The 25,141-nt window shown below is 39.2% G+C and overlaps 1 protein-coding gene across 2 annotated transcripts; it reads left to right on the forward strand.

The window, feature by feature from the left end:
• The first annotated feature begins 1,232 nt into the window (after positions 1 to 1,232).
• On the forward strand, positions 1,233 to 25,012 carry LOC121951371 (integrin beta-1-like). Of its 2 annotated transcripts, XR_015778099.1 has the most exons (17): positions 1,233 to 1,451; positions 7,190 to 7,256; positions 8,702 to 8,787; positions 11,698 to 11,905; positions 12,477 to 12,647; positions 12,739 to 12,968; positions 13,093 to 13,248; positions 14,082 to 14,177; positions 14,287 to 14,376; positions 14,905 to 15,045; positions 15,468 to 15,670; positions 16,033 to 16,271; positions 16,356 to 16,578; positions 17,441 to 17,673; positions 19,439 to 19,471; positions 21,178 to 21,408; positions 24,589 to 25,012. XR_015778099.1 is itself a non-coding variant. In XM_088085069.1 (16 exons), the coding sequence occupies exons 2-16, from the start codon at positions 7,190 to 7,192 to the stop codon at positions 21,312 to 21,314; spliced, it is 2,313 nt and encodes a 770-aa protein (XP_087941195.1). In that variant the 5' UTR covers positions 1,233 to 1,451; the 3' UTR covers positions 21,315 to 23,683. The 2 variants fall into 2 exon arrangements, 1 of the variants encoding a protein (XP_087941195.1); XM_088085069.1 differs by lacking the exon at positions 24,589 to 25,012 and having other exon boundaries at positions 21,178 to 23,683.
• Positions 25,013 to 25,141: the final 129 nt, after the last annotated feature.

The following is a 25,141-nucleotide window of genomic DNA, read 5'->3' on the forward strand; positions in this document are numbered from 1 at the left end:
AAAGTTTACTTTTTAGCCATAGATGGATAGCATAAACAGGACAGTGACACTACAATATAGTTATCTTTATAGAACATGATGCATTGCTGTAGATTAAACTACCCTATGGTACATAAAGGGGTTAAAATAAGCACAACCTTACACATCTACATTTGTAATACACAAAAAGGTCTAGTATGGATTAAGTGACATCTAGTAATGAGGTTGCAGATTGCAACCAACTGAAACTTCCTCCATGTGCCAAGTGTGTAGGAAAACTGTGGTGCCATCGCAGAAATGCAAAAACACAGGAGTGACCTCTAGCTCACCTGGTGGAATATGTGCCCCTTAAAGCTGAGTTTTCATCAAAAACGTTCAGTGTAGTATCTTTGGAACCAAAAGTAGCATCTACGAACATGGGCAAGGTCGGGTTCAGCTCTGACCTGTGGCCCTTTGCTGCATGTTATCCCCTCTCTCTCCCATTTTTTCTGCCTAACTTGTCCAATAAATATAGGCAAAAATACCCCAAAAATAATCTTAGGGGAAAAAAATAATGGAAATAGAAATGTGAAAGCTGTGAAGCTAAAATGAGAAAATGTGAATGGCTCTATCTACAGTCAGTGTTCATTTGTCTGTTCTGGGCTACTGTAAAAACGGTATGTCGGACTCTGTGGAAGAGAGCCTGCTCTGTATGTAGATATAAACAGCTCATTTTAATGTAAAGAAAACCCAATAATTTCTTAGTTTTTACATGATAAGAAACTAAGAAAAGACTGCATTTTCTATAATAAAAGAATAAAACCATAGCTACAAATATTAGCCTATATTGAATTTAATCGATATAATTCATACAATCCCCCCTAAAGCAAACACACTGGACACGTAATGCAGCAGTAATGTTAATCCAAAAAACATTATATGTGGGTCTAATGGTAAAACATGAACAGGGAACATTTTGAACACTTTTATCTTTGAAACTTGAAGTACATTAAAAATGTTCCAATAGCCTATAAATGCACTAGATTGAATTTTTTTTAGTTATGTAAGTGTCTGGGTTTCTCAAATGTTATTTAAAATATTGTTGACCTATATTGGCCTCTGTGTGTGTGTGTGTGTGAGAGAGAGAGAGAGAGAGAGAGAGACAGAGAGAGAGAATTAGGTGATTTAGATAATAGATAATAGATAATAGATCTACGGTTTGTTCTTTCGCCCGCTACGTGCCGCTGCTCTTCCTGTGTAGGCGGGGTCTAAGTAAGAAGTAGAGGTTTGTTGAGCTGGGGCATTAAAAAACATCCAGCAGCACCGGAGCTGCGACTGTAACGTGTTTGGACGAGCCGAGGACTCCTCCCTTTTTATCAGTTTTTTTTTTGTATAGCCCATATTTTATAAGTTTTAGTTTTCATAAATAGGCGTTTTTTTCTGGATAATGTTGCTCTAAATCAACAGACACGCCAGGACAGCGTCAACACAAGGTAAGTTGACCGCGGTGAAGTTCGTTTTAGTTTGGATGTTCGGCAGAGATTCGCTCCCGATCCAGCAGCGTCGCTTTAAACTGCTGTTGGAACTACAGGCGCGAGCTCTCATCCGCATCGCAGGGTTTTCACTCAGGGACCATCAACAAATTACTTTGACACTAGGTCAATGTTATTTTAAATATTTCGACAGCTTCCAGGTTATGTGACCTAATGTCTCAAAATCAGTGCTGGATCATATTACTACACTGGCTGGTCAGGACACACCTCTTGTCATTGCATTTTAATAGTCCTCATATTTCAAATAAGCATTTTTGATTAATAGCTTCCAGGTCATGTGACCCACAGAGTCAAAATCAGGGCTAAATCATATTACTACATTGGCTGGTATGGACACACCTCTTTTTATTGCATTTTAATACTTGTTATATTTTCTATAAATATCTTTATGGAAAAACCTGCATCTTTCTTCAATAGCTTCCAGGTATGTGTCCCAGACAGTCAAAATCAGTGCTGGATCAAAAGCAGCAGTCGAAAGCGACAACATGCATGATACATGTGACACAACAAAATTGTGTTCATATAGCTGTCAGATCCCTTAAACTAGATATGGAGGTTGTTGGGTTCATATTGTGAGTTGAGATATGCATTACACAGTTTGAAAACTGTCCAAAAACAAAGTGAAAATAAACAGATTAAAAAGTTGGAGGAGGAGGAAAAAAATTTAGAAGGTGCGATAAACAAAGCCAAATGTGGAGATGACCTCCTTTTCCAAAATCCAATTTCTAGAATTACTTATCAGAGATGACGTTAAAATACCAGCTGAAGCGAGAGTGTATGGTGACCACCGGCAGGCACAATCTACCTTAAATAAGCGTTGAATCAGTTCAGTTTGTGGTTGTCTGGATCACTGAATAGCTTGAAATCCTAATATGAAATTGTCTCAAGGTATAGTTTGTTGATGAATACATGCTACAGAGCAATACAATTCATACTCAGATGTACACTTGTGGATAGAGCAAAGTGGATTGGTCCAGACATGGGTTTCTGATTTCTACTTGATCATTAGTTCAAGGTTCAAGTTGATATTAATGTTTGTTTTTTTAAAGATCTTTTTTTTTTTTTTTTCGCATTTTTGCCTTTTATTAGATAGGACAGGACATTGGGGCTGTTGTTAATGTAGGTAACACTGATGTGAGTTTAAATCCACGCACTTGCCTGGCATGCATAAGTGCAGTGGATGTAGTAGCAGGAGGTGTAAGCCCAATGCCATTTGAGGAGGTAGGGCCACAAGAGGTGGACATCTCAGTATATGTGCAAGAGGCTACTGTTGGACAGCTGTTAGCTGGGGAGTCCACATTTCCGTTTGAGTTTAGCAGTCCCCATTTGAATGAGTAACAGTTAGCCCAGGTGAAGAATCTGCTAAATGAGAATGCAGATGTGTTTGCTTGCAGTGACGGTGAGCTGGGACACACTGACATAATACAACACGAAATCCCTCATCTAGAGTACACACCATTTAAGCAACGCTATCGAAGGCTACCTCCAAGTCAGTATGACGAGGTTAAGGCACATATAAAGCAGCTTTTGCAGGAAGGGGTTATAAGGGAGAGTTCCAGTACAAACTCCTCGCCTTTGGTGATTGTGTGCAAGACCATTTGCCGGAAGTAGTTTTTGCCTACAATACATCCGAGCTCCTCAGAACTGGCTACACAACCTACTCCCTGATGTTTGGTAGGTCCCCCAATTTGCCTATGGATATCTTGTTGGGGGTGGGAAATGAAAAGTTGGATGGAACGATGGAGGACTGGATCCAGAAGCACCAGAGAGAGTTGGAAGCGGCTCATGGTAATGCATGTAGAAAATTGGTGTTGTAAGCAGAGGCCCGTAAACGAAGCCAGCGTTAATTGTCTGCTAGTGCAGCTGAACAGCTGGAACTGGAAGTTCAAGCAGGCCCAGGAGAAATGGAACGGAGTCTTGGGGAGGATTCAGAGGCCGACGCAGGGTAGGAAGTGGACTCTGAGTCGACCGGGGATGAGCGGGCTCCTTCTCCAGTTGTGCGGCGATCAGCTTGAAGTACAGCTGGCGTGCATACCAACCCATACTATCAACCACGCTCTGCAATCCCAAGGCGAGGGGAAAGGGCTGGAGCTCAGGTAGGGGTTCAATTGAAAAGTGTATGGTTAGGCACTCTTAGAGATACCCTTTGTGATGCAGGGTGTGGTTAACCTCCAATCGCATGAAACAAGGAACCACAGAGAAACCTGCTAGATTTGTGGTTGCATTTGCAATTATTTCCAGTTTAATCTGTCTGCTGCATGCACAAAGAGCCGTGGGTACTAGCTATTTGTGTTTTTGTACTGTTTACCTAATCATTTTCAGAATTTTTTAGTTGAGCTGATTTCTCACCATTTTGCATTGAAGTTGCACCCAAGAATGAAGGACATTGTGGAACTGGCTTGTTTACTGGTAGTAAATTTTCAGCAGGGAAAGCAAAGCAGATTCAGCAGGAATCAGATTCTGTTATTTCTCTTGCTATGAAGATATTTGTCAGAGGTGGAAGTGAAAAAAAAGAGATGAGAGATTCTCTCCCCGCTGCTGTGGCTAGTTTGATTTTGACATGTTTTGATTTATTTCTCTGGGAGGATATGATGTCTTGCCAGTGACCATACGTCACTTGAATTTTGGCGAAATACATGAATCTACAGTCAACAGAGCACAGTGCAATGTATAAGCCAGATTTTATCAGCCTAACCTTACCAGACTTAAAAGTTGATACAGAGTTTCTTTCAGTATTGGTCATGCTCATGAAAATGTGTTTTCTGTTTGGGATGGGTGCAACGAACACATCACTGAGCAGATCACATATACCCATAGGGTTCCCACAGTCATAAAATTCCTGTAGAAATTATGAAATTAAAAAAAAGTTTTGAATATAAATTATTCAGTCTGTTGTTTACATTGTGTAAATAAAATGCACCAAACACATGTAATGTCATGCAAAAATATGGCCATTGTATTACTAATTTAAAATCTAGTGCTGTGCTGTATGGCCATTGAAACATCACTCATCACATTAGAAATATACCAGAGGGGCATTTTGTCATCACAGAGGCTGCTAATGTCTAACATGTGAGTAGTTAGCAAGCACGAGCAGTTTTCCTGGGAAGTGTGTGTTTATTAATGTATGCAGGGCTCTTGCAACGTGATTGAGGTGCTTGGATTACTTGACTTTAGTACTCTGAAATTGAAGTAATGGAATATCTTGAAAATCAAAATTCATATCTTACTATCTTGAAAATTTTTTAATTTGGTCCTCGAAAAAAATAATTTCAAGAAAATTGAGAGAACCAATAGATAAATTATTTTATGAAGCAACTGAAAAATTGTTTAAAATTAGAAAAAAAAACAGTTATGTAGTATAAAGTTCAGTTTTGGCCGTGGTAGCATGTGTTTGTTCCCATTTATGAATTTGCCCAAATCTTTTGCAACAGATGGTTGTGAAGAAAAAAATGTCATCCTGCCTTGAAAAAGGTACTTAAAACGTCCTTGAATTTGACTTGAATTTGACTTGAATTTGACTTGCCTTGTCTGTATGAACCCTGTGTAGGACTAATGTAAGGCTATATAGGCCTTCCCATTTTAATCTACTTAAAGATAGTCATAGAAATGGGGAAGCCATGATGAAAAGGTTTTGAAAATTCATTGATAAACTGTGTGTCTGCTCTGTACCTAACTATGTAAAGCCACCAGTTTTATCTCTTCATCAACCAAAGTTAACTTAAAAAATATCTTTTTTTCTTGAGTCATGTAAAATAAATGGCACCCACTGACAAAGACAATGTGAGAATTAGCTTAATAATATCCAGCAGGGACTGACTATTTTGGGACACAGCTGTTGACTGAGCTGCTATCAACACTTCCTGATTGTAGGCTATGAAGGCTGCATCTTACTAGGGCAAGTAAACCGAAAGTTGGTCTGAGTCTCCAAGTTTGAGGATTGGGCAGACCGTCAAGGAAATGTGTCACTGGAGTTGTTGGGAATGGCAGAGATTCAGGAAGAGGCATGAAGCTGCCAGACCAAATATGGGAATACACACATGAACACACCTGCCTTTTCTCTCTGCGAAGCTGTAACCTTGGCTTTAGGATCTTTCTGCAGAACTTACTTAGCAAAAATATTGACTTGATATCAAGTTGCAGTCAAATAAACAATGTTTAGCCACTTTTGTCCAGTTGTATTTTTGTTTTTGTGGCTTATTGGTTAATGTTCAGCGGCTCAGCTCAGTGTGGGAGAGGCATTATAGGACTGTAGAACCACAGTTATTTTTCTCCAGTCGGATTGTGTGGCAGCTTTAAATGTTGGTCATCATGGTATTAAAGCTTCTGCTCTGTTGAAGTCATTACATGTCTGCTGTTAGACTCATCATGAATCACTCTGGTTAAATCTAAACACCTCAAGTGTAAATGCGAATATTCTCTCCTTTATGCAACATTTTTATGTCTCCTCAAGCTTCTCTGTCGTCCTCTGTCTCTGTGTCTCAGATAGTCTAAGCTGAAATACCCTGTGGAGAAAGTCGAGATAACCATACATAATCCTGTAACAGCTTAAACGTTTCCAAACCACAGTCAGAAAGCAAGCACGTAGTATGGCAGTTTCATGGAAGTGATGATGAACTGGCAGCTGTTGGCAGCAGAGTGTGGGCATTTCCTTCCTCCATATTTGGAATAAGCAAAATTAGAGTCGCTCCTCCCCTATGCTGTCTAACAGTAACTGAGGAATTTCACTAAAATGCAGGATACAGCCTTTACAACATGCAGTGATGATTGTTAGGAAGACAACATCACCCAAATTTATTCGTGCTGGTGGTCTCTAAAACTAATGATTTAGGAGTCATCAGGCCATAAAAACATTTGCCTGAAGGATTTGCTGTGATGCACTTGATGATATAACATTTTCTTCAAGTGTTCACTAATTTTAATGTAGACATACGTAAAGTTTTTTTCTGTGCCTCAAATGCAGATGTTTTTGAATCTCTTGTAAAGATATCTCTGGGTAACACTGACCCTTTGAAATGCAGAATGACACCTTTTGATAACATGGCTAAAAAAGTACTGAGCAACTTGTTAAGAGATGTCCCACATATTGCAAGAAATTAGGAAAAGGTGACATGAAAATGACTTGAAAATATGTTTCAAAAGAAAGACAGGAGGAGATATTATGACAGGGTAATGGTAATTTAAATAATAGAGAAAATGTCCAGAAAACTGTATTTGTACATACTGTTTATAATAATAATAATAATAATAATAATAATAATAATAATAATAATAATAATAATAATAAGAGAAGAAGAAGAAGCAGAAGAAGAAGAAGAAGAAAAAAAAAATGATGATGATAATAATAATAATAACAACTATAACTATAATAACTAACTTTATCTATATATTTATGTTTTTTGTTGTGTTACCCTTTTTTCTTTTCCTGTTTTTTCAATTTTTATTTCAGGTAATTTTCTTGTAACTAGGGACCTCTGTCTGTGTTTTTGAAAGAAATCAACCACTTTGTTCAGGTTTCAAAGGGTTAAACCTCTGTAACCAACACAAAGTACATGTGACTGTTAAACACACAAAACACCATTTTTGTCAGCTCTCACTAACACAATTTATAATGAGGATTGTCTGATGATGTTTGTTTTAACTTCTAATACTGAGTTATTTCATTTTTCTTGTCACAGATGGATTTGCGGTTACTTTTAATAGCTACGTTATCAGCGATCCTTGGTGGCAGCTGGGCACAGCAAGGTAAGAAACAGGAAATGTCATGATTCTATTTTTTAACTGTTAAATATTAGCTCACCCACAGCGTAAAATGTTTAACAAAGACCCCAGTGCAATACAGTCACCTTCATATTCATCTTTATGCTTAATGCATGTGTTGATTATCATGGTTTTGAGTAGACAGTCATGCTCTGTACTTTGTGCCATATATCGCCCTCGTATAGTTTCCCCATTAATGTCCTTAGTGGAATTTCAAAATTACCTTCACAGCAAAGTTCTAGCTGACCTTAGAAAATATCAGTTGGAATTTTTCATATCAGTCAAAATATGAGGCTACAGCACCCGTTTTTCATAAACTACTATTTTTACTATGTAGTCAGAAGGGGTTTCTTGTTTTTTGATTTTTCCATGAAAACACATACACAGATTATCTGGACTCTTTTAATACAGATTTTAAAAAATCTGTATTAAAAGAGATGATTCATTGATTTTTCTTGCTCCAATTTGACATTGTACACAATATAGAGGCATTTTATAATGTGTTTCTATGGGGTTTACAATGGGAATAAAATATCTGTTTAGGCTCCAAATCATCCACCCCTACTTAATATCACTAACTCTGCAAAATCCATCGTCCATTCAACAAGAATTCTCATCATTTCTCCCTAACAGCACATTGGAAAATCTATTTTAGAATTTATTCTTACTTCAGTCTATCTGATTATTAAGTGCATGAATTTTTTGAACATGCTATCATGGGAACCTTTATTTCCACCACGGTTTATAGGAAAAGTAATAAAATGACTAACCCTATGCAACTAACTATTAAAGAAAGAAATGGCTGTATCTCAAAAACTATGAGGATCTATATCACATTTTGGTACCACTGGACTCAGAACAACTTGAATTTCAATAATTTGTTATTTGTTTCAGTGTATTATAATATTAAGCATATAAAATTAGTGCAAAAGCTATTTTTGTGATTTTTTTCAATTTTTTTTTCTATTAATGCATGATAAATGTCAGACATTGAACATTTTGATTTTGACATGTGTAGCCACATGTTTTGATACTTAACACAGAACATTCCATGTTTCTATCTATAACAGAAATATATGTAAGCTTTTACTTAACATACTAAATATAGTATAAGGACGCACAAAGCAGTACAGCTGTGCTTACCCGTTTTACCCAATCCCCTCCTGACATTTTGCATTTCTTCATTCATCGTTTATGACTCTGTGGGCCCAGTTGGCTTGTGGGAAGCTTTTTTTTTAATTATTTCTTTTTTACAAGGTGAAGTCATCACTTGGTGGGCTGCCTGGAGCTTCTCGCAGCACGACTCAGTTTTCTAAACTGGGATGGGGTTGTGTCTCACAGCCAAAAAACAAAGCTGGTTTGAGTTAGTGAACTAATGGAAAATCTGTTTTGTCATCTTGGCTGAAAGGAACTTGTGTTGTCTCTTTCAGAGGGAAGCATATGCATCAAGGCGAACGCACAATCGTGTGGGGAATGCATCCAGGTCGCTGAGTCGTGTGGATGGTGCTCAGATGAAGTGAGTTAAGTCACTAAAACTGCCACCAAAGTGTTTTATCATAGGACTGAAAAGTTATCTGGAAGACTCTCAAGCTGTGGGAGTGGCATGTTCAGAGTTTGTGGCTGCATTGCACAATGGTTGAATGGCACAGAAACGGCTAACAGACGCAGCTGGAAGTCATCAGTGCGTGCATTGAGTAATACAATTTACAATAAACATAACGAATAAACTCTAATAGTTACCTTTGACAATTCCAACATTTCAAGTCTGTGTACACCATCCCTAAGTCATAATCTGATCTATTTTAAACAACCAACTCAATCAAAAGATAATGTGATTAAAAAATGTCATTACAATGTTTTTAAGATGCTTATTTGAAATTTGAAAAGGAAGCAAAGTTAAAAAAAAACTTTTGTTTTTGTGTTCCTTATTTCCTAACATTAATTTTTGCATCTATAGTATTGATACAAATAGATGCATCTATAGATAAGCATGCACATAAACTGTACTTATCCTATAAATGCAAGCCCAAACAACTGAAGAGTAGTACTAGAGAGTAAAGAGATTCACATAAACCACAACTCCTCCGTTAACTTTAAACATGAGTCCTGCTGCTTCTTGTCTCACAGTGGAAACTCGGGCTAAATAATCATCTTAAATAGACATTTTCTGTCCTCAAGGCAAGACTCTACCTGCAGACCACACTACAGGAAAATACTGATTTGGTGGCAACAAAGTGCAGGACAGACAAAAAGCAAATGTTATAGAATTATAATGTTTTCTATAGAGTCTGTCAGATGTGCTGCAAATGCTTTGGACGTATTTCCTAGTGGTAACTTCTACAATAAATAAAATGGTGAACAGCATGTTTTAAAGGTTCTTCAGTTTCACCCTGCAAGACTTGGAACGCGAGATTAGCGTCAATCAGCAGAACTACATTTGATACTACATTTGTCATATTTTTACTGCAATATAAGAGTAGGAGACCTTTGCTCTGATAATATGATGACTTTAAACATGAATTAATCGGTGTTAGAAACCAAAAAGTTCGCCATAAATAAGGGTTTGGATTGGTATACTGAAATTCTATAGCTGCATTACAAATACCCCTTTTCCACCAAATTAGCTCTGGTCCTTAAACCGCTGCTGTTCAGGATTCTTGAACCTTGGTTCTATCCAGCGAACCAGTTTTGTGAAGACTCATTGTAATTAAGGATGTGTCATGATCGGAGGGTCTTGCACAATGTGCAACAGAAGTAAACTGTAGCAAAGCAAAAAACTTGTAGCAAAATTGCATGTTAAAATAATTATCGCAAATTTCTGTTGCTATTACAGATATTTGATTTAAACAAACAGGCATGAACCAACTATTATTGCGACCACTGCATGTTTTTTTTAACTGACGATTTCTCTCTTGACTTTGTTCTCCATCCTCACTACAACCTGTTAGATATGACACGCCCACTGATGTGGTCACATGTTTTGGGGGGTTTATTTTAGGTTGAAAAAATAAATCCCCCAGAATTTTTTAAAAGCTGTTTTACAGTTTGGTAACTAAAGTTTTTGAGGTTATTGGACTGTTGCTGTAAAATGTGCAGCAAACACCTCAGCCTACTTAGTCATGTCCCCATCACTAATGATTTTTGATCGAGAGTTGTTTATCTAAAACCAACCTGTATTGGACCCTAAATATCAGCAATAGCTAGAAACTCACCAAGGTGAGTTCTCTTGAACAGAGTCTCTCTAAGTTTGGTATTTTTGTCAGTTTGGCACATGTCAATACAGAGCTGCATTCCTGTTAAATGTTGTCTGTACTTTTTTCTGCCAGACTGCTGACTGATATCCACCCGAGCTTATGAAATCACAGCATAACTGCAGTGTTTTCACCAGATGAGGTGAAATATATAGGTCACCCTGAAGTACATTTGGTTTAATATTTTGTACTCAGAGGGCATTTGATGTTCATAATCAATCCCAAAATCACAAGGGAAGGTCACCACTGAAGGACAACTCTGCCATCACTAAAATAGCTCTATAGAGAAAGTGCTTTGCGCCTTTTCAATCAGATTTCATGTTGTGAAAAACCATGAATGGTGTGTATGCTGGCCTCTGCAACATAACCCCCATTTCTCGTATTCGCCCTGCAAACTCGATGTTCTGCAGAAGAACAGGAGTTTTGTTTGTCTGTGTTTTATTTGAATATTTTTTATGTGATGTATACAGCGAGATGCGCGGGAGGGAAAGGCCTCTGTGGGTCATGTGGTTTTGAAAGAATTAGGTCAAAGCACAATTTTTGTTTTGACTGAGCTCAATGTTTCAAGAACTCCTCCGCTATGCCTTGTGGGACATCATGTGCATTCAATCGATATTCTCAGTCATCTGTTTATGCTTGTGTCCTGCTGTCAAAGAAGAATGGCTTTAAAAAACAGACAGTTAAGGGGAAAGGGATTAATTTCAGAGGCCACATTTATTGTTTACTCTCGGATCCTGAAAATGGTATCTGCAGCATTCATACACCAGATATTAGTGAGTTTATTGGTTCATATATCACAAATGCATAACAAACTGTTACTTTTTTTCTTTTCCGGATGTTTCTGCACATACATCACCTGTAAAATTACTTTTCAGTTTTTCCACTTTGGAATTTGTATTTGAGGTGAAAATGTTTTTTATGACCTCACTACTACACTGCTGTCTCTGTGCTTTAACCAGTATTTTAGTGTAGTTGATGAAAAAAATAAACTAACAATAAAAAAATCTGTTAAACTGTGATGTGCGATACTTGAAAGAACATTTTATATGTTATGCCAACGATTAGATCTCCTCAGTGTCTTCAAGCCCACGGAGCAAGATGAGAAATGAGTGTGATATGTGGTTCAAATTTCATTGAGAATTATCATCACAAAAACTTGTCGTGCTATTTTGCAGAACTTCCTCACTGTGGGTGAGTTCAAGTTGGCACGCTGTGATGATCTGGAGTCCCTGAAGAAGAGAAAATGTGCTGTGAACAAAATTGAGAACCCACGAGGAAAAATTGACATCAACAAAAACGAGCCCGTCACCAACCGCAACAAGGAAGTGCCAGACCAGATCACCCAAATCCAGCCCCAGAAACTCACTCTGACACTCAGATCTGGTAAGCATTCAACTTCTGAAGCCAAATCTTTGAATATGTTGCCTGAGCAGGAAAGATGTCTGATTAAACATTTGCCATGTGAGGGACAATTCCAGAAGTTGTGTTTTATATGTAATATGTTGCTGTTGCTGTTGGCGTGGTTAGCACTGTTGCCTCACAGCAAGAGGGTCCCTGGTTCAAAACCTGGTTGGAAAGGGGTTCGGTCCGTGGGTCCCTTCTGTGCAGAGTTTGCATGTTGTCCCTGTATTTGCGTGGGAACTCTCTGGGGTCTCTGGCAACCTCCCACAGTCCAAAGACAAGCAGGTTGATCAGGTTGATTGGTGACTCTAATTTGCCCTTAGGTGTGACTATGAGCGTGACTGGTTGTCTGTCTATATGTGTCGGCCCTGCGATAGTCTGGTGACCTGTCCATGGTGTACCCCGCCTTCCGCCCGATGATAGCTTGGATTGGCTCCAGCTCCCCCCCCCCGCAGCACTTACGAGGACAAGCACTTACGAAAAATGAATGAATGAATGTTTGCTGTTGTCATAATTAATTTCCAGTAAGAAACTCTGATTTCTTTTCCTTAAGGTGAGCCCCAGACTTTTGACCTGAAATTCAAGCGTGCTGAGGACTACCCCATCGACCTGTATTACCTTATGGACCTCTCCTTCTCCATGAAAGATAATTTGGAAAACGTCAAGAACCTTGGCACTGACCTCATGCAGGAAATGCAGAAGATTACCTCGGATTTTAGGATTGGTAAAAAGAAAACATCAATAATAATCATCTAAAGGACTGTAGTGTTAAAAAATATTAGTGCAATCCTGAGTAAAATACTTTCTCCTTTTAGGTTTAGGCTTAATTGTAGAGGAGCCTTACATCAGCACCACGCCAGCCAGGCTCAGCAACCCCTGCACAGGGAACCAGAACTGTACCAGCCCCTTCAGCTATAAGAATGTATTGAAGCTCACAGACAAGGGCGACGAGTTCAATCGGTTGGTCAGTCAGCAGCAGATCTCAGGAAACCTGGACTCTCCAGAGGGGGGCTTCGATGCCATCATGCAGGTGGCGGTCTGTGAGGTGAGAAGACGCGTCCCTGTAGTGTCAGCAATTTGGAAATGTAGACTTGTTTTGCCGTGATACTGTATCTAGGCAATAGTGTCAGATAACTGAGATAACTAACTCTTTGTGTTGGTCTGCCCAGGAGCAAATCGGCTGGAGGAGCGTGACTCGGCTGCTGGTGTTTTCCACCGATGCTGGTTTCCACTTCGCTGGAGATGGCGAACTGGGCAGCATCATCCTGCCAAACGATGGGAAGTGTCACCTGGAGAACAACAAGTACACCATGAGCCACCACTATGTAAGTCATCATTTATTAAATATGCATAATGTATCCAGGGGAGCTAACCGAGCATGTGGAGAAGGGTCGAGATGCAGTCTCTCACACTCACCTCACTATCCATAACACTCACCTCGCCTCTCGTCTCCTGAGACTCTGCCAAAAAATTGCCTGTGATCACACCGCAAAGACTATAACTGAAGGCTAAACAGCACATTTGTTCTGCGCCTATATGAGAAGAAATTATTCTCCATACCAGCAGGCAGCTGTAGTCTGTATCCATCACTCAAAAAGGGAAACAGGAAGACCAACGGGACAGATTCAGGATGCTAGTTAGCCGGTTAGCACATCAACAACAACACAGTGTTGAAACAAAGCATATTTACCAAGCTAGTGAACAATAACACAAACAGTTTTAAACTGTGTCTGCTAAACAGCTCAATGGCAAAAAATAATAGTCTTACCTTTTTATAGCAAGTTTGTTTCAGCCTTACTGTGATTTCATTTATCAACTTACCCTAACACAGTTTCAACACGCTGAATCAGCTGAAAAAAAAGCTGACGAAGGCTGACATGGGCCATGATGCAGGACACACCACAAAGACTAAGGCAGGAGACGTTCACTGACGGCCCTACATTGACCGACGGCGGACTGCCTCAACCATTACGTGTCCGCAGCCTCAGCCAGGCCTTCTAGAGCGAGCATGCTAAGATCTAAGATTTAACTCATTGTTAGAGTTTCTTATTGATGTTAACCCACATTTGTCCACAGAGTCTGGGATTTGAAATGCTGGCTGAATGTCCCTCTCCTCATACGTTTGTGTTTTTTTCTGTGTCGATGAATCCTTTGATAGGACTACCCCTCCATTGCCCATTTGGTTCAGAAACTGAGTGACCACAACATCCAGACAATCTTTGCTGTCACTGAGGAATTCCAGCCTGTTTACAAGGTAAACTTTGTGTTTGCTGTACATCGTCTCTTCATGTATTTCGGCAGTAAAATGCACGTTTAATATTTGTTCACTCTGCTCTGACTTACAACACTTTTGTCTTTTTCAGGAGCTAAAAAATCTCATCCCCAAATCAGCTGTTGGCACGCTGTCCTCTAACTCCAGCAATGTGATCAAACTCATTATTGATGCTTACAATGTGAGTCAAACTGCACCGCCTTCACATCACATCTGACTGTCCCTGAAATTATCAGATAACTTGTGATTCTGATTCGATTGCTCTTGAATATTTTGTGATGTAGCATATTATTGCACACAATTTTTCCATTCATTCTGTGAGGAAAATAGTTTTTTTCCTCACCATAAAAAGATTTTCAGGCTAAATGAAAATTACAAAGAGTCACCATAAATGGTCATGTACTTATACGTGTTCTGTGAAGACAAAAGATAACACTGAAGTCACTACTGCTGTGGTTACTTCTCCCTGATGTGAAATACTATTCACACATTCAGGTTACATGAATGCTGTCTATGTTACTAAATGACTCAGAGTTGACAATTGTGCCTTTGTTCTGCACTACTTTACATACATATTACTGAGACCAGGCACTATAAAATCTCTTGTAAAGTAGCAGCTGGGTTTTTGCATTTAAATAGCTTGTATGCATAGGTTGTGATTGTCCCACTAGAGCCAATGCTGATTGATCAATCTTTCTTGTTTGGACAGTCTTTGTCATCTGAGGTCATTTTGGAAAACGGCCGACTTCCAGAGGGAGTTTCCATCACATATAAGTCAATCTGTAAGAACGGCGTGGAGGGGACAGGAGAGAACGGCAGGAAGTGCTCCAACATCTCCATCGGAGACGAGGTAGATTTGATGCTTTTTGCTGGTGTGAAAATGATGCAACTAAAAAATGACTTCTGGAACATTTCGACTAAGCACAATGGGAGAAGCATGACACCTCAGCTAAAGTTATGCAAGTGTTCAGTTCGTGACAGCAGGGTTACTTTATAGCCTTGCTTTGCTTTTTCTGTGCTGTGAGGGTGGATACAATTGTGTCCTTGTTGCTACATAAGTATCTCCTACTGGTTTGGGGAATTGGTTGTTCCAAATTGAGGAAAAAAATTGGGAAAAATGCATGCATCGAGAAAAAATCACGACAAAACAAATAATTAATGAGAAACACATCAACTAATGCCATAGGTCATGTCTGAAATTTGGAACGATAAGCTTCAAGGCATCCTCCTTAAAAGTTTTAATGACCCTATAAACTTTCTTCTGGCTTCCAGGTGCTTTTCGAGATTTCCATTGAATCCCAGAAGTGTCCATCACATGGCAAGCCTGAGATCATAAAAATTAAACCACTGGGCTTCACAGAGGAGGTGGAGGTAGTCCTGAACTTCATCTGCGACTGTCAGTGCGCCGCAGAAGGAGAGCCCCAGAGTGAGAAGTGCGATGAGGGCAACGGGACCTTCGAGTGTGGAGCCTGCAAGTGAGCGTTCAGCCAAAAAGATTTGCTAAATCAGTGCTGTTGTATTGTGTACCACAGAGTCTTAAAAGTCTTTAGATTTTCTGTTTCTAAACACAACTGTACATCTTTAAGTAGAAAAAGGAACTGCTTATTAGAAAATATTCGGTGGTGATAAATTGAATGGAAAACAGTTAGACTTTGGGCTTCTGTGATACATGGTTCAGTCAGTGAAGAGGGAGAAATGTGTTTGTTTTTTTTAACTTTTTCCACTCAAATAATCTCATTAATTCAGACATTCCAACATTAACTATGTTTTTTTTCATGTTTTTGAATTTTAGTCATGAAATGTTCAACTTTGCTTAACCTCTTATTTCCTGTTTCAGGTGTAACGAGGGACGCATCGGGCGTCTCTGCGAGTGCAGCAAAGACGAAGTGCGGACAGAGGACCTTGATGCTAACTGCCGAAAAGACAACGGCACTGATATCTGCAGTAACAATGGTGATTGTGTCTGCGGCACCTGTCAATGCAAGAAACGAGAGAATCCTGCAGAGATCTACAGCGGCAAATACTGCGAGTGTGACAACTTCAACTGTGACCGCTCAGGAAACAAGCTGTGCGGAGGTGAGGATTGGAGAAATTAAATCATTTGAAAGACTGACACCTCTTTTATTGTATCTGTGGTAACCCTATCTTGTACTTTACCAGGACACGGGCGCTGTGAGTGCAGGAAGTGCATCTGCGATGCCAACTACACAGGCAGTGCCTGCGACTGCTCCCTGGAGACTTCCACCTGCCTCGCCAAGAACGGGCAGATTTGTAACGGTCGCGGTACGTGTGAATGTGGACTCTGCAAATGCACCAACCCCAAATTCCAGGGTCCAACTTGCGAGATCTGTCCCACCTGTCCTGGTGTCTGCACTGAGCACAAGTGAGTCTGAAGCTTGCATATCAGGCCAGAAATGTAAAATTCTACAGTTTTTAAATGTGAGGTTTCTGCTGGACACAGATGTTAGGAAATAACATGGAAGTGTAGAGTTTTTATTCCATATTTAGACTCGTTATTAATATTTTAGTTAAAAAAATGTGGGGGGATTTTACAGAAAGATGACTACTTTTTATGTAAATGTGTTCCTACTTGTTTCATATATTTACCACATAAAATCAGTGGTTTTGTGTTGTTTTTGATAATATTTTTTTGTTTTTTACCAGCATGAATATATTGAATCTTTTACAATAGACCTGTTTCTTTAAAGCAAGGCCACAGCTACTGTTGAGGACCCAGATGTCATGTCTCTGCATGACTATTTTTTTAACAGTCTGAGGGTAGTTTAAATTCCACAATTCACAATCAGCTCCCACTGTTTTTTAGACTCAATATAACTTAATATAATTAAATTTGATGACTTAAGGGCCAACAAATAGAAATGAAAATGATTCAATGTTTCTCCATCACATTCTTATAAAAGCATTTATGCCTTACTGTTTTGACATTAGATTTACATGTTATATCATTGAATACACTCTAAAAAATCCAAATAAATCAACAGTTGAAGAGACTTTAGTTTTGACATTATGACCTGATAATTTCTAAAATCTTGAATACACATTTGTCTCTGCTTTCTCTGTTTTCTTCATTGTCCATACACATGTGGTTTGCTTAGATTGGCAGCTATTCACAGCTTTTTGGTCACAATGTGAGTTTTCTCTGCCTTCTACCAATGTGTGTTGGGACTATAATGACTAGAATACAGCACAGAAAGAAAATCAACCCTCCGTCCATGTCTTCACAGAGATTGCGTGCAGTGCCGAGCATTTGGGGAGGGTGAGAAGAAGGATACATGCGAGCGGGACTGCAGCTACTTCCAGCTGATCAAGGTGAGGGATCGCGACAAGCTGCCCCAGCCCACTGACCAGAGCTTCCCACTGACTCACTGCAAAGAGAGAGACGCCAACGACCGCTGGTTCTACTACACCTACGCCATCAGGAACAACGCCAAGGAGATCCACGTGGTGGATACGCCGGGTATGATTAGACAGCTGCATTTTGCACAAATTAACATCCAGAATTAAAAATCAGATGGCATCATATTTATCTGATATGTTGAATATGATGCCGGCAATCTTTTCTGTAATAGCAGTTGTCTGAAAGATCTTGAGTTAAAGGTACCGTGTGGGGTTTTTGTAGTGATGCTATGGAGAGAAGTGTCCTCATTAGTGGGTGCCCTTTGTGATTGTGATACACAGTCTTACCAGTGGTTTCATCTGCAGTAAACACCATGCAGCAGAGCATGAGCACAAGGCAAGGAAGAGGAGGACTGCTAGCAAATTAAAAGGGTTTAAACATTAAAACATTACATAATTTGGAATTTCAAAATATTGTATCTTCAAATGTTTTCGGTGAATACTCGATTCTGATTGGCTGAAGTCTGTCCATTGATTTTGATAATGGATGCCTATCAAGTGGTTCTAGAGAAACTGTCAACAGCTGTGTTAAATAAGTACACTGGCTACACACTGTCAGTCTGTATCTTAATGGGGTCACAGTAAAGGCCTCTGTTTAAAAATCTAGTCATTATCTCGGCTCCAACACTGTGTGTAGTTCTTCATCCCCTGGACACCACAGGATGGAGAATGCAACACAAGTTGTAAGAAGTACACTGCCCCTCTGAACTTACTGATATGATATATTACATCAGTCAACATGTCAAATCCCAAATGCTGTTTGACTTGATACTTCAGGCTGTGACCGACAGTACACTTGTTCATTAAAATCTTGACATTAATTTGGGGAGTGTTGATTTGGCTGGATAGCTACCTAATTTTGTTGTTTAACATCTGGTCAGATTATATTCACTGTTTGTCAACCATATTCAACGTTATTGACTTTGAATCTTGCTTGCATAATGTTAGCTTTCTGGCTCATAGCCAAGCCAAAGTGATCAATGAGCTGAGTGGACTAGAAATATCTCCTGTTGCCATGTCATATCTAAGGTTCATCCTCTTTCCTGGAGCAGTGAACCATATTTCCATTGCATAAGAACCTTATGGGACTGTAATGATTGTTCCAGGTATTAGGTAAACCCTCAGGTGTTTGCAACATACAGCAGCAGCCTTTAAGAAGTGACTGTAGCAGCTATGCTTCTAGGAACATTTGCTTGGCTTTCTTGATAGTTTTATAGTACAATAATAAGGGTTCAGTGTGCTTGAAACAAACTAGTTTGTACGTGTTGTCCGACCACATCCAAAGGCTGAACTGTTGCTGTTCCAGATGTTGATCATAGCCTCCTCCTGGCTGCAGAAAGAGATTACAGACACAGACAGACAGTCAAGAAGTTCCATTTAAAGGTTCTGTGTGGGACATTCAGAGTGTAAATCTACCACTATTTGCTGTTAGGGCTGTCAAATGTTTATTTTTTTAATAGCAATTCATTGCTGAATTTCAGTAGTTTATCGCGATTAATCACATTTTTTATCACACATTTGCAATTCCATTATTTTGCGTTTAAAACAGTTTTGAAGTCCATAGTAAAAAGGTAAAGCAAGTCTTATCAGAGTATTTTAATTGGGAATCAAATTACAGCATTTGTGATGTTGTCTGCAGTCAGTTGCCAACCATTTAGCAAGCGCTCAGTTAAATTCCTTGATGTAATTCATCCACAGGTCTGTGATGATTCACACACTCCAAAATAGTGATATGCCATCTTTGGCGATGTAGTTGCTGGCTGACATCAGTCTGCTTCGCTGCACCTGTATGCTGAGCTCATAGGAGGCTGTTTTTATCATTCCAGATCCTCCTCTGCCAACTGAGATTTTCATGCGACGTAAGTAAAATTGCTGACTCTGATTTTGTCATTACACAGTGTCATTATGCCATTTTGGTTGCACAGACTTGTGTTTTCCTCTTAGTGGACATGTCTCCATGGACTTTCTTTGTCTCTACACAGAATGATAAATGCAATAGAGAAGTCCTGAGCAGTGATGTGTGCAAAATATTGCAGACAAATAATCTTTTAGATGACAATAAAAAAACACTACATTACTAACAAAATAAGAGTTGATGGATCAGATTTGTGTTATACCTTTTAAAATTGAAAATGTTTATACTGTATGTCCTGCTCCTTTATGTCACACACAACTGATGCTTTTTGACATTTTAAGGACCGCATCAGTGTATTTCCATGTTTGATGAAAAATAACTACACACACTGTATATAACTTTACTCCTGACTAATCTATCTTAACTTGCACATGCATGTGTGAAGGTGGGTACCACAGTGACCAGTTGACTGTGCCGTCCATTATGAAAGAAACAGTTGACCTTAAACCTGTCATAACTTTTATTTAAACATAAATAACTTTTTGTAATATTTGCTGAAACTGTCACTATGTTCACACAGCTCTAAATGAGACAGAAAATCTGTGAAAAAAGGATACTCCTCTGCTTACTCTTTTGCCTTGTAGCACTTCCAGTGGCCATAAAAGATACGTCACTCGAGATGTGTCGCCAGCAAAATCATTGTTTCCCCATGGTACAGCATGCCCGTCGGGTGCGCCCCTCTTGTTGCTGAGTGACACATTTTTCTGGCAGTTTTTGGGTGTTCATAAAAGTGAAAATATTTTAAACTATTTCGCTAAAGGCAAGGAGTTGCACCGGTTGTCTCAGTCACTTTCTGCCACTCGCACACAAACCCGCTCTACAAGTGCTCCCAGCTGTTTTTCCATATGCATTTCTGAGGCATTTTTTGAGTGGTCGCGCTTGGTATTGCGCATCTCTGTATTATTGCCCCCTAACACAAGTGATCAAAAACAACCAATCAGAGCCGAGATGTCTCCAAAACAGCTGTTATTCATGTCAGGTACACTGCAAACTGCGAGCTTATAAACTAGGCAGCGCTGATCAATGTAAATCTAGATTCTGTATTGCCTATTTATTATCTGAAATGTTTTCAGAAACATTATTTAATGTACTGTTCAGTGAAAAAGTTTCCTCCAGGCTGGGGGTCAGTGTTTAATACTTCTGTCGACTGTTTCCAACATGGCAGCCAGGTCTCAAACTGTCTTATTTTACAGCAAAACAGTACACTAAATATATGTTGCTCCTCTCATTTTTCCCATATTTACTGATAGAAATCAAACTGATTTGCTCAGGGTTCAAAGGTTTAAATACTTGTGAAAGGCTCCTGAAAGAAGCACAAGAAAACTGATGTTGCTCCAGGTTTCCAAGGGTTAACCTGTGGGTTTTTTTCCAGTGAAAGTTACATTAAAGTAGTTGTGACTGTGTGGAGAGTGTGTGTTGAAGTCTGGTCTTCGGTGGTGTGTTCGCAGGAAGTCCAACATCCAAGATTTAAGAGTGTGCTTCTAAAAAAAACATTCACAAAATCATGTTAGAGGGAAAAGTTTGGTCATGTCTGGAGAAGACTCTTTAGTACTTCATGATCCGGAACATGCCAAAGCACCAGTATGGTCCTTTAAGCCTGTAATTATATTTGAATGCAACATAACTTACCTCTTCTCCTCTCTCCTGCAGTGATGGACTCCCTCTCACAGGATAACAGCGAGTTGGGCAGCATGGGCAACATGCTGAAGACCTTGGACCCCATCCTCATCACCATCATCGCCATGTCCGCACTGAGCGTCCACGCCGATCTGCTAACCTGTGTCTAGTTCCAACAGTGTCTTTCTTTTCTTCCAGTTTTTCTGTTGCCTTGTTTTTCTGCTGGTTTTTTTCTCATCGGCTGGCGGGTTCCTACACACAAAGGTGAGGAAAAATCCGGAAAACGCATTTTGTACTTTGTACTTCCAGATTGCGATCATACAACTGCAGATTTTTAGTTGTTGTAGTGTACTGTCAAATATCACATTTTGTCAGTGTAAATCTTAAGATCGTCTTGCCTTGATGACAGTCGTACTGACCCAGACTAAAATATTTAAGTAAAGCAGTAGCAGTTTTAGATTGTGGAGAGCTTTTGGGAGAAACGATTGAATTTCCGAATGTGTAGGAGCCCTGAATGCCTCATGTTCATGGCACACGACACATCCAACATATTGTACATAGGTTTTAATATATTTGAGTGCCCTTTTCTAGAGAAAAAGATACCAGTGCCGCAGTATCCTTTCTACGTTGGAATCACACTCACCCTGATTGTGATTCCAACTTTTTTTTTCCTGTGCTGACTTGCAAAGGAGAAATCTTTATAGGATGTAAACAGTCCCAAACAGGTGGCTAACTGCAGCTGATCATCCCGTCCAGTTGTTGCCTTAGACGTCCATTTCTCTTGAGCTAAAGTGGCCTGGAAATAGCACAAATTGATTTGAAAACTGGTAACACTGAGCCTTAGAAATACTTCACTTACTAAAACTGCTTTGTTGTGTTTTAGCTTTTGTAGCTACGTGTGTTGTGATACTGGTCACTTATTCATAGCACTGTGTTAGGATTGAGTCTTGAAAGCCAGAAATTTCACCATCTTGTCAGCCTCCAACAGGCGTTTTTAGTCCATTCAGTGATAATAAACAGGAATATTCTGCCTGAATGCTCAGATACTTTACTCACAGAGATTAAAAAGCCATTAAGCAGGTATTATGGTCTGAAATTGGCAAATTTTGCGCTACTATATATATTTTTAAAAAAATAATCTGTGTTTATGATATTGAGTTATGAAAAGAGAGAAAGCCTCTTTTTAACATGCTTTCAGATGATGTTATAATTCTGAGAAGTACAATTTACAGAGATGTTTTTCATTCTCGAAAAAGCTTATATGCGTCTCTTTGAAACGTAACAGTTTTATTTACTTGGTATAATATCACCTTGTTTTTGTACTGTTACTGGTGTACGTGTCATTGTTTGGTTTTTTTCTTTTAATACTGCTTCTGTAATTTTTTGCTGTCTCAGATCCAGGAAAAAAAAAACAAGAGAGGAAGTACGGAAGTAAAAAAAAAATGGGAAAGCAGTGAGGCCTTACGTGACTAAAAGTATTGTTTGTACTTTGACTTTCTGGTCAGCACCCAGACTCATTCGTCTCTGTTGTCTCAGACTTCGATCATTGACTATTACATTCCAAAGAATTGGATCAAATAAATGTTTTAAGTAAAAGCCGCTCTGCTGTTTCTGTGAGGGAACACTTTTTTTTTTCCGAAGGGACAGTTTTCCTAAATCACAAAAACATACCGTTGTCCTGGAAGAGAATTTTGTTTTTTATTTTCTCAGGGTTTTTACTGAAACTACAACTTATTAAAATAGTCTTGTTGAAAACAGCATGTTCTTTGAAACACCCCAATTTTCTTTTGCCCTGAGAAATTGGGACATTTTGTCTATAAATAGCCATTGCTGTTAAATATTTTAAATGCAATTATTCAATACTGTGTGCGTCACAAATTGGAATTCAGTTCATCTCTGTTGTTTTTGGGGAAACAGGCAAATAAAACCCAAACTTATCCGTATGGCTGGATACCACCACAAGGTAACTTCATGTGTTGAGAAAGAGTGTGTGATACTGTTGAAAGCTCCAGATCGCCGATAGAGTTGGATTCATGTAACGTGTCTAAGAGCTTCTTTACTGCAGTGACACCTGTCTGCATGCTGTATCAGGCTGTGACCCCAGAGTGGCAGCATTGCCTCTCCAAACTTTCTTCAGAACAGCAGCATATTTTAGAGATGCAATCTAAATGCATTATATTTGTCACAGAAATGTTTCCCTCCGCTTGGTGAATATGTTTTATGAGCTACATGAAAGCGCAGCATTGAGCTAAGCTCTGCTCAGTCTGATCTCGTGTGAACTTCAGTGGTGTGGCTTCGGTTTAGGTGAGGTTTCCTGCCCAAGATTGGTGCCACTGAACCGCTTTCCCATGAGCTGCTGGGTTCAGTGTCTGCTGTGGGGCTTGTTTGCTGTTTCATTTCTGTGCTGCAAAGAGTTTAAGTGCAGCTTCTCTGACTTACTGGGTTATACTGCAAACTGTCTGTGAAAAAGCCATGAAAAAGGGCATGTTTATGAAGCAATACTTAAAAAAATAAAAAAGAAGCTGTTATTCAGACACCATGCCTGCATTTCCCTGTGATGTGTCCTGGTCATCAGAGGTCTGTGGCTGTGTTTGGTGTTTCCCATGAATGTGTGTGAAACTGATTCTGAAAATGAGTGCTTAGCAAACTCTCTGAGAGGACGGTCACAAGTATGCAGCAGGATGATTATGTGCTGATGTAAAGAAACGGAGATGGTGACTCCTCATGTGTCATTCGGCCAGCTGGCAGCATCAGCTGTTACATACTCATCACACATTTTACAGCGATATAGAGGCAATGGGGGAAGGTGCTTGTGTCTTTTTCAACATCCATGTCTAGTTTTGGACAACAGATGTTAACAAAAATGATTTGTGGTAATGTTACTATATCAAGGTGCTTTATTGATTACTTCCCATGTGGCTTTTCTTTGTTATCAGCTTTAGTTACTTTTCAGTGAAAACCATGTATCCCCAAATTTGGTGATTTTGAATTTTTGCGATAAGCTGAAGGATGAAAGTGTTCCCTTATGTTTTGAGAAAATTCTCCTACTTCTTGATCTCATAAGCTATTGGAAAACAACATTGTGGATCAGCTTGAAATTTCATTGCACAAAACTGAAAACAAGGCTGTTTTTTGACTCATGAAAAGTTGACTTTTTAGCAGGACAGTGACACTACAATATAGTTATCTTTATAGAACATGATGCATTGCTGTAGATTAAACTACCCTATGGTACATAAAGGGGTTAAAATAAGCACAACCTTACACATCTACAGCAGTAAAATGATACATATACAAAAAGGTCTATTGTGGATTAAGTGCCATCTAGTGGTGAGGTTGCAGATTGCAACCAACTGAAACTTCCCCCATGTGCCAAGTGAAAATGAGAAAATGTGAATGCCTCTAACTACAGTCTGTTTATTTTTCTGTTCTTGGCTACTCTAGAAACAATGTGTCGGACCCCGTGGAAGAGGACCTGTTCCGTATGTAGATATAAACAGCTAATTTTAATGTAAAGAAAACACAATAATTTCTTTGTTCAGGTCATTAGAAACTAAGAAAGGATTGTGTTTTCTTCAATAAAAGATTAAAACCATTGCTACAAATATTAACCTATACTGAATTTTGGCATACAATCCCCCTAAAGCAAACACACTGGATTTAATGCAGCAGTAATGTTAATCCAAAAAACATTATATGTGGGCCTAATAGTAAAACATGAACAGGGAACATTTTGAGCTGTTTTACTTTCGAAACTTGAATTACATTAAAATTGTACAAATAGCCTATAAATGCACTAGATTGGATTTTTTTAGTGATGCAAATGTCTGGGTTTCTCAAATGTTATTTAAAATATTGTTGACCTATATTGGCCTCTCTCTCTCTCTCTTTGTGTGTGTGTGTGTGTGTGTGTGTGTGTGTTTGTGAGAAGGTTAAAACGGGTTCACTGCATCACTGTTCTCGGGTGTGTTTGTTCTTTCGCCCGCTACGTGCCGCT

This window comes from Plectropomus leopardus, chromosome 12 (assembly GCF_026936395.1).
Source record: "Plectropomus leopardus strain MGB_pleo_1.0 chromosome 12, ASM2693639v1, whole genome shotgun sequence".
Classification (NCBI taxonomy): Eukaryota; Metazoa; Chordata; class Actinopteri; order Perciformes; family Serranidae; genus Plectropomus; species Plectropomus leopardus.

Bases quoted from the DNA above. Each gene is read 5' to 3' on its own strand.
- LOC121951371 (XM_088085069.1), top strand. From the start codon at position 7,190: ATGGATTTGCGGTTACTTTTAATAGCTACGTTATCAGCGATCCTTGGT. The intron at 8,788-11,697 runs GTGAGTTAAGTC...GCTATTTTGCAG, and splicing joins GTGGATGGTGCTCAGATGAA to AACTTCCTCACTGTGGGTGA. The intron at 14,178-14,286 runs GTAAACTTTGTG...TGTCTTTTTCAG, and splicing joins AATTCCAGCCTGTTTACAAG to GAGCTAAAAAATCTCATCCC.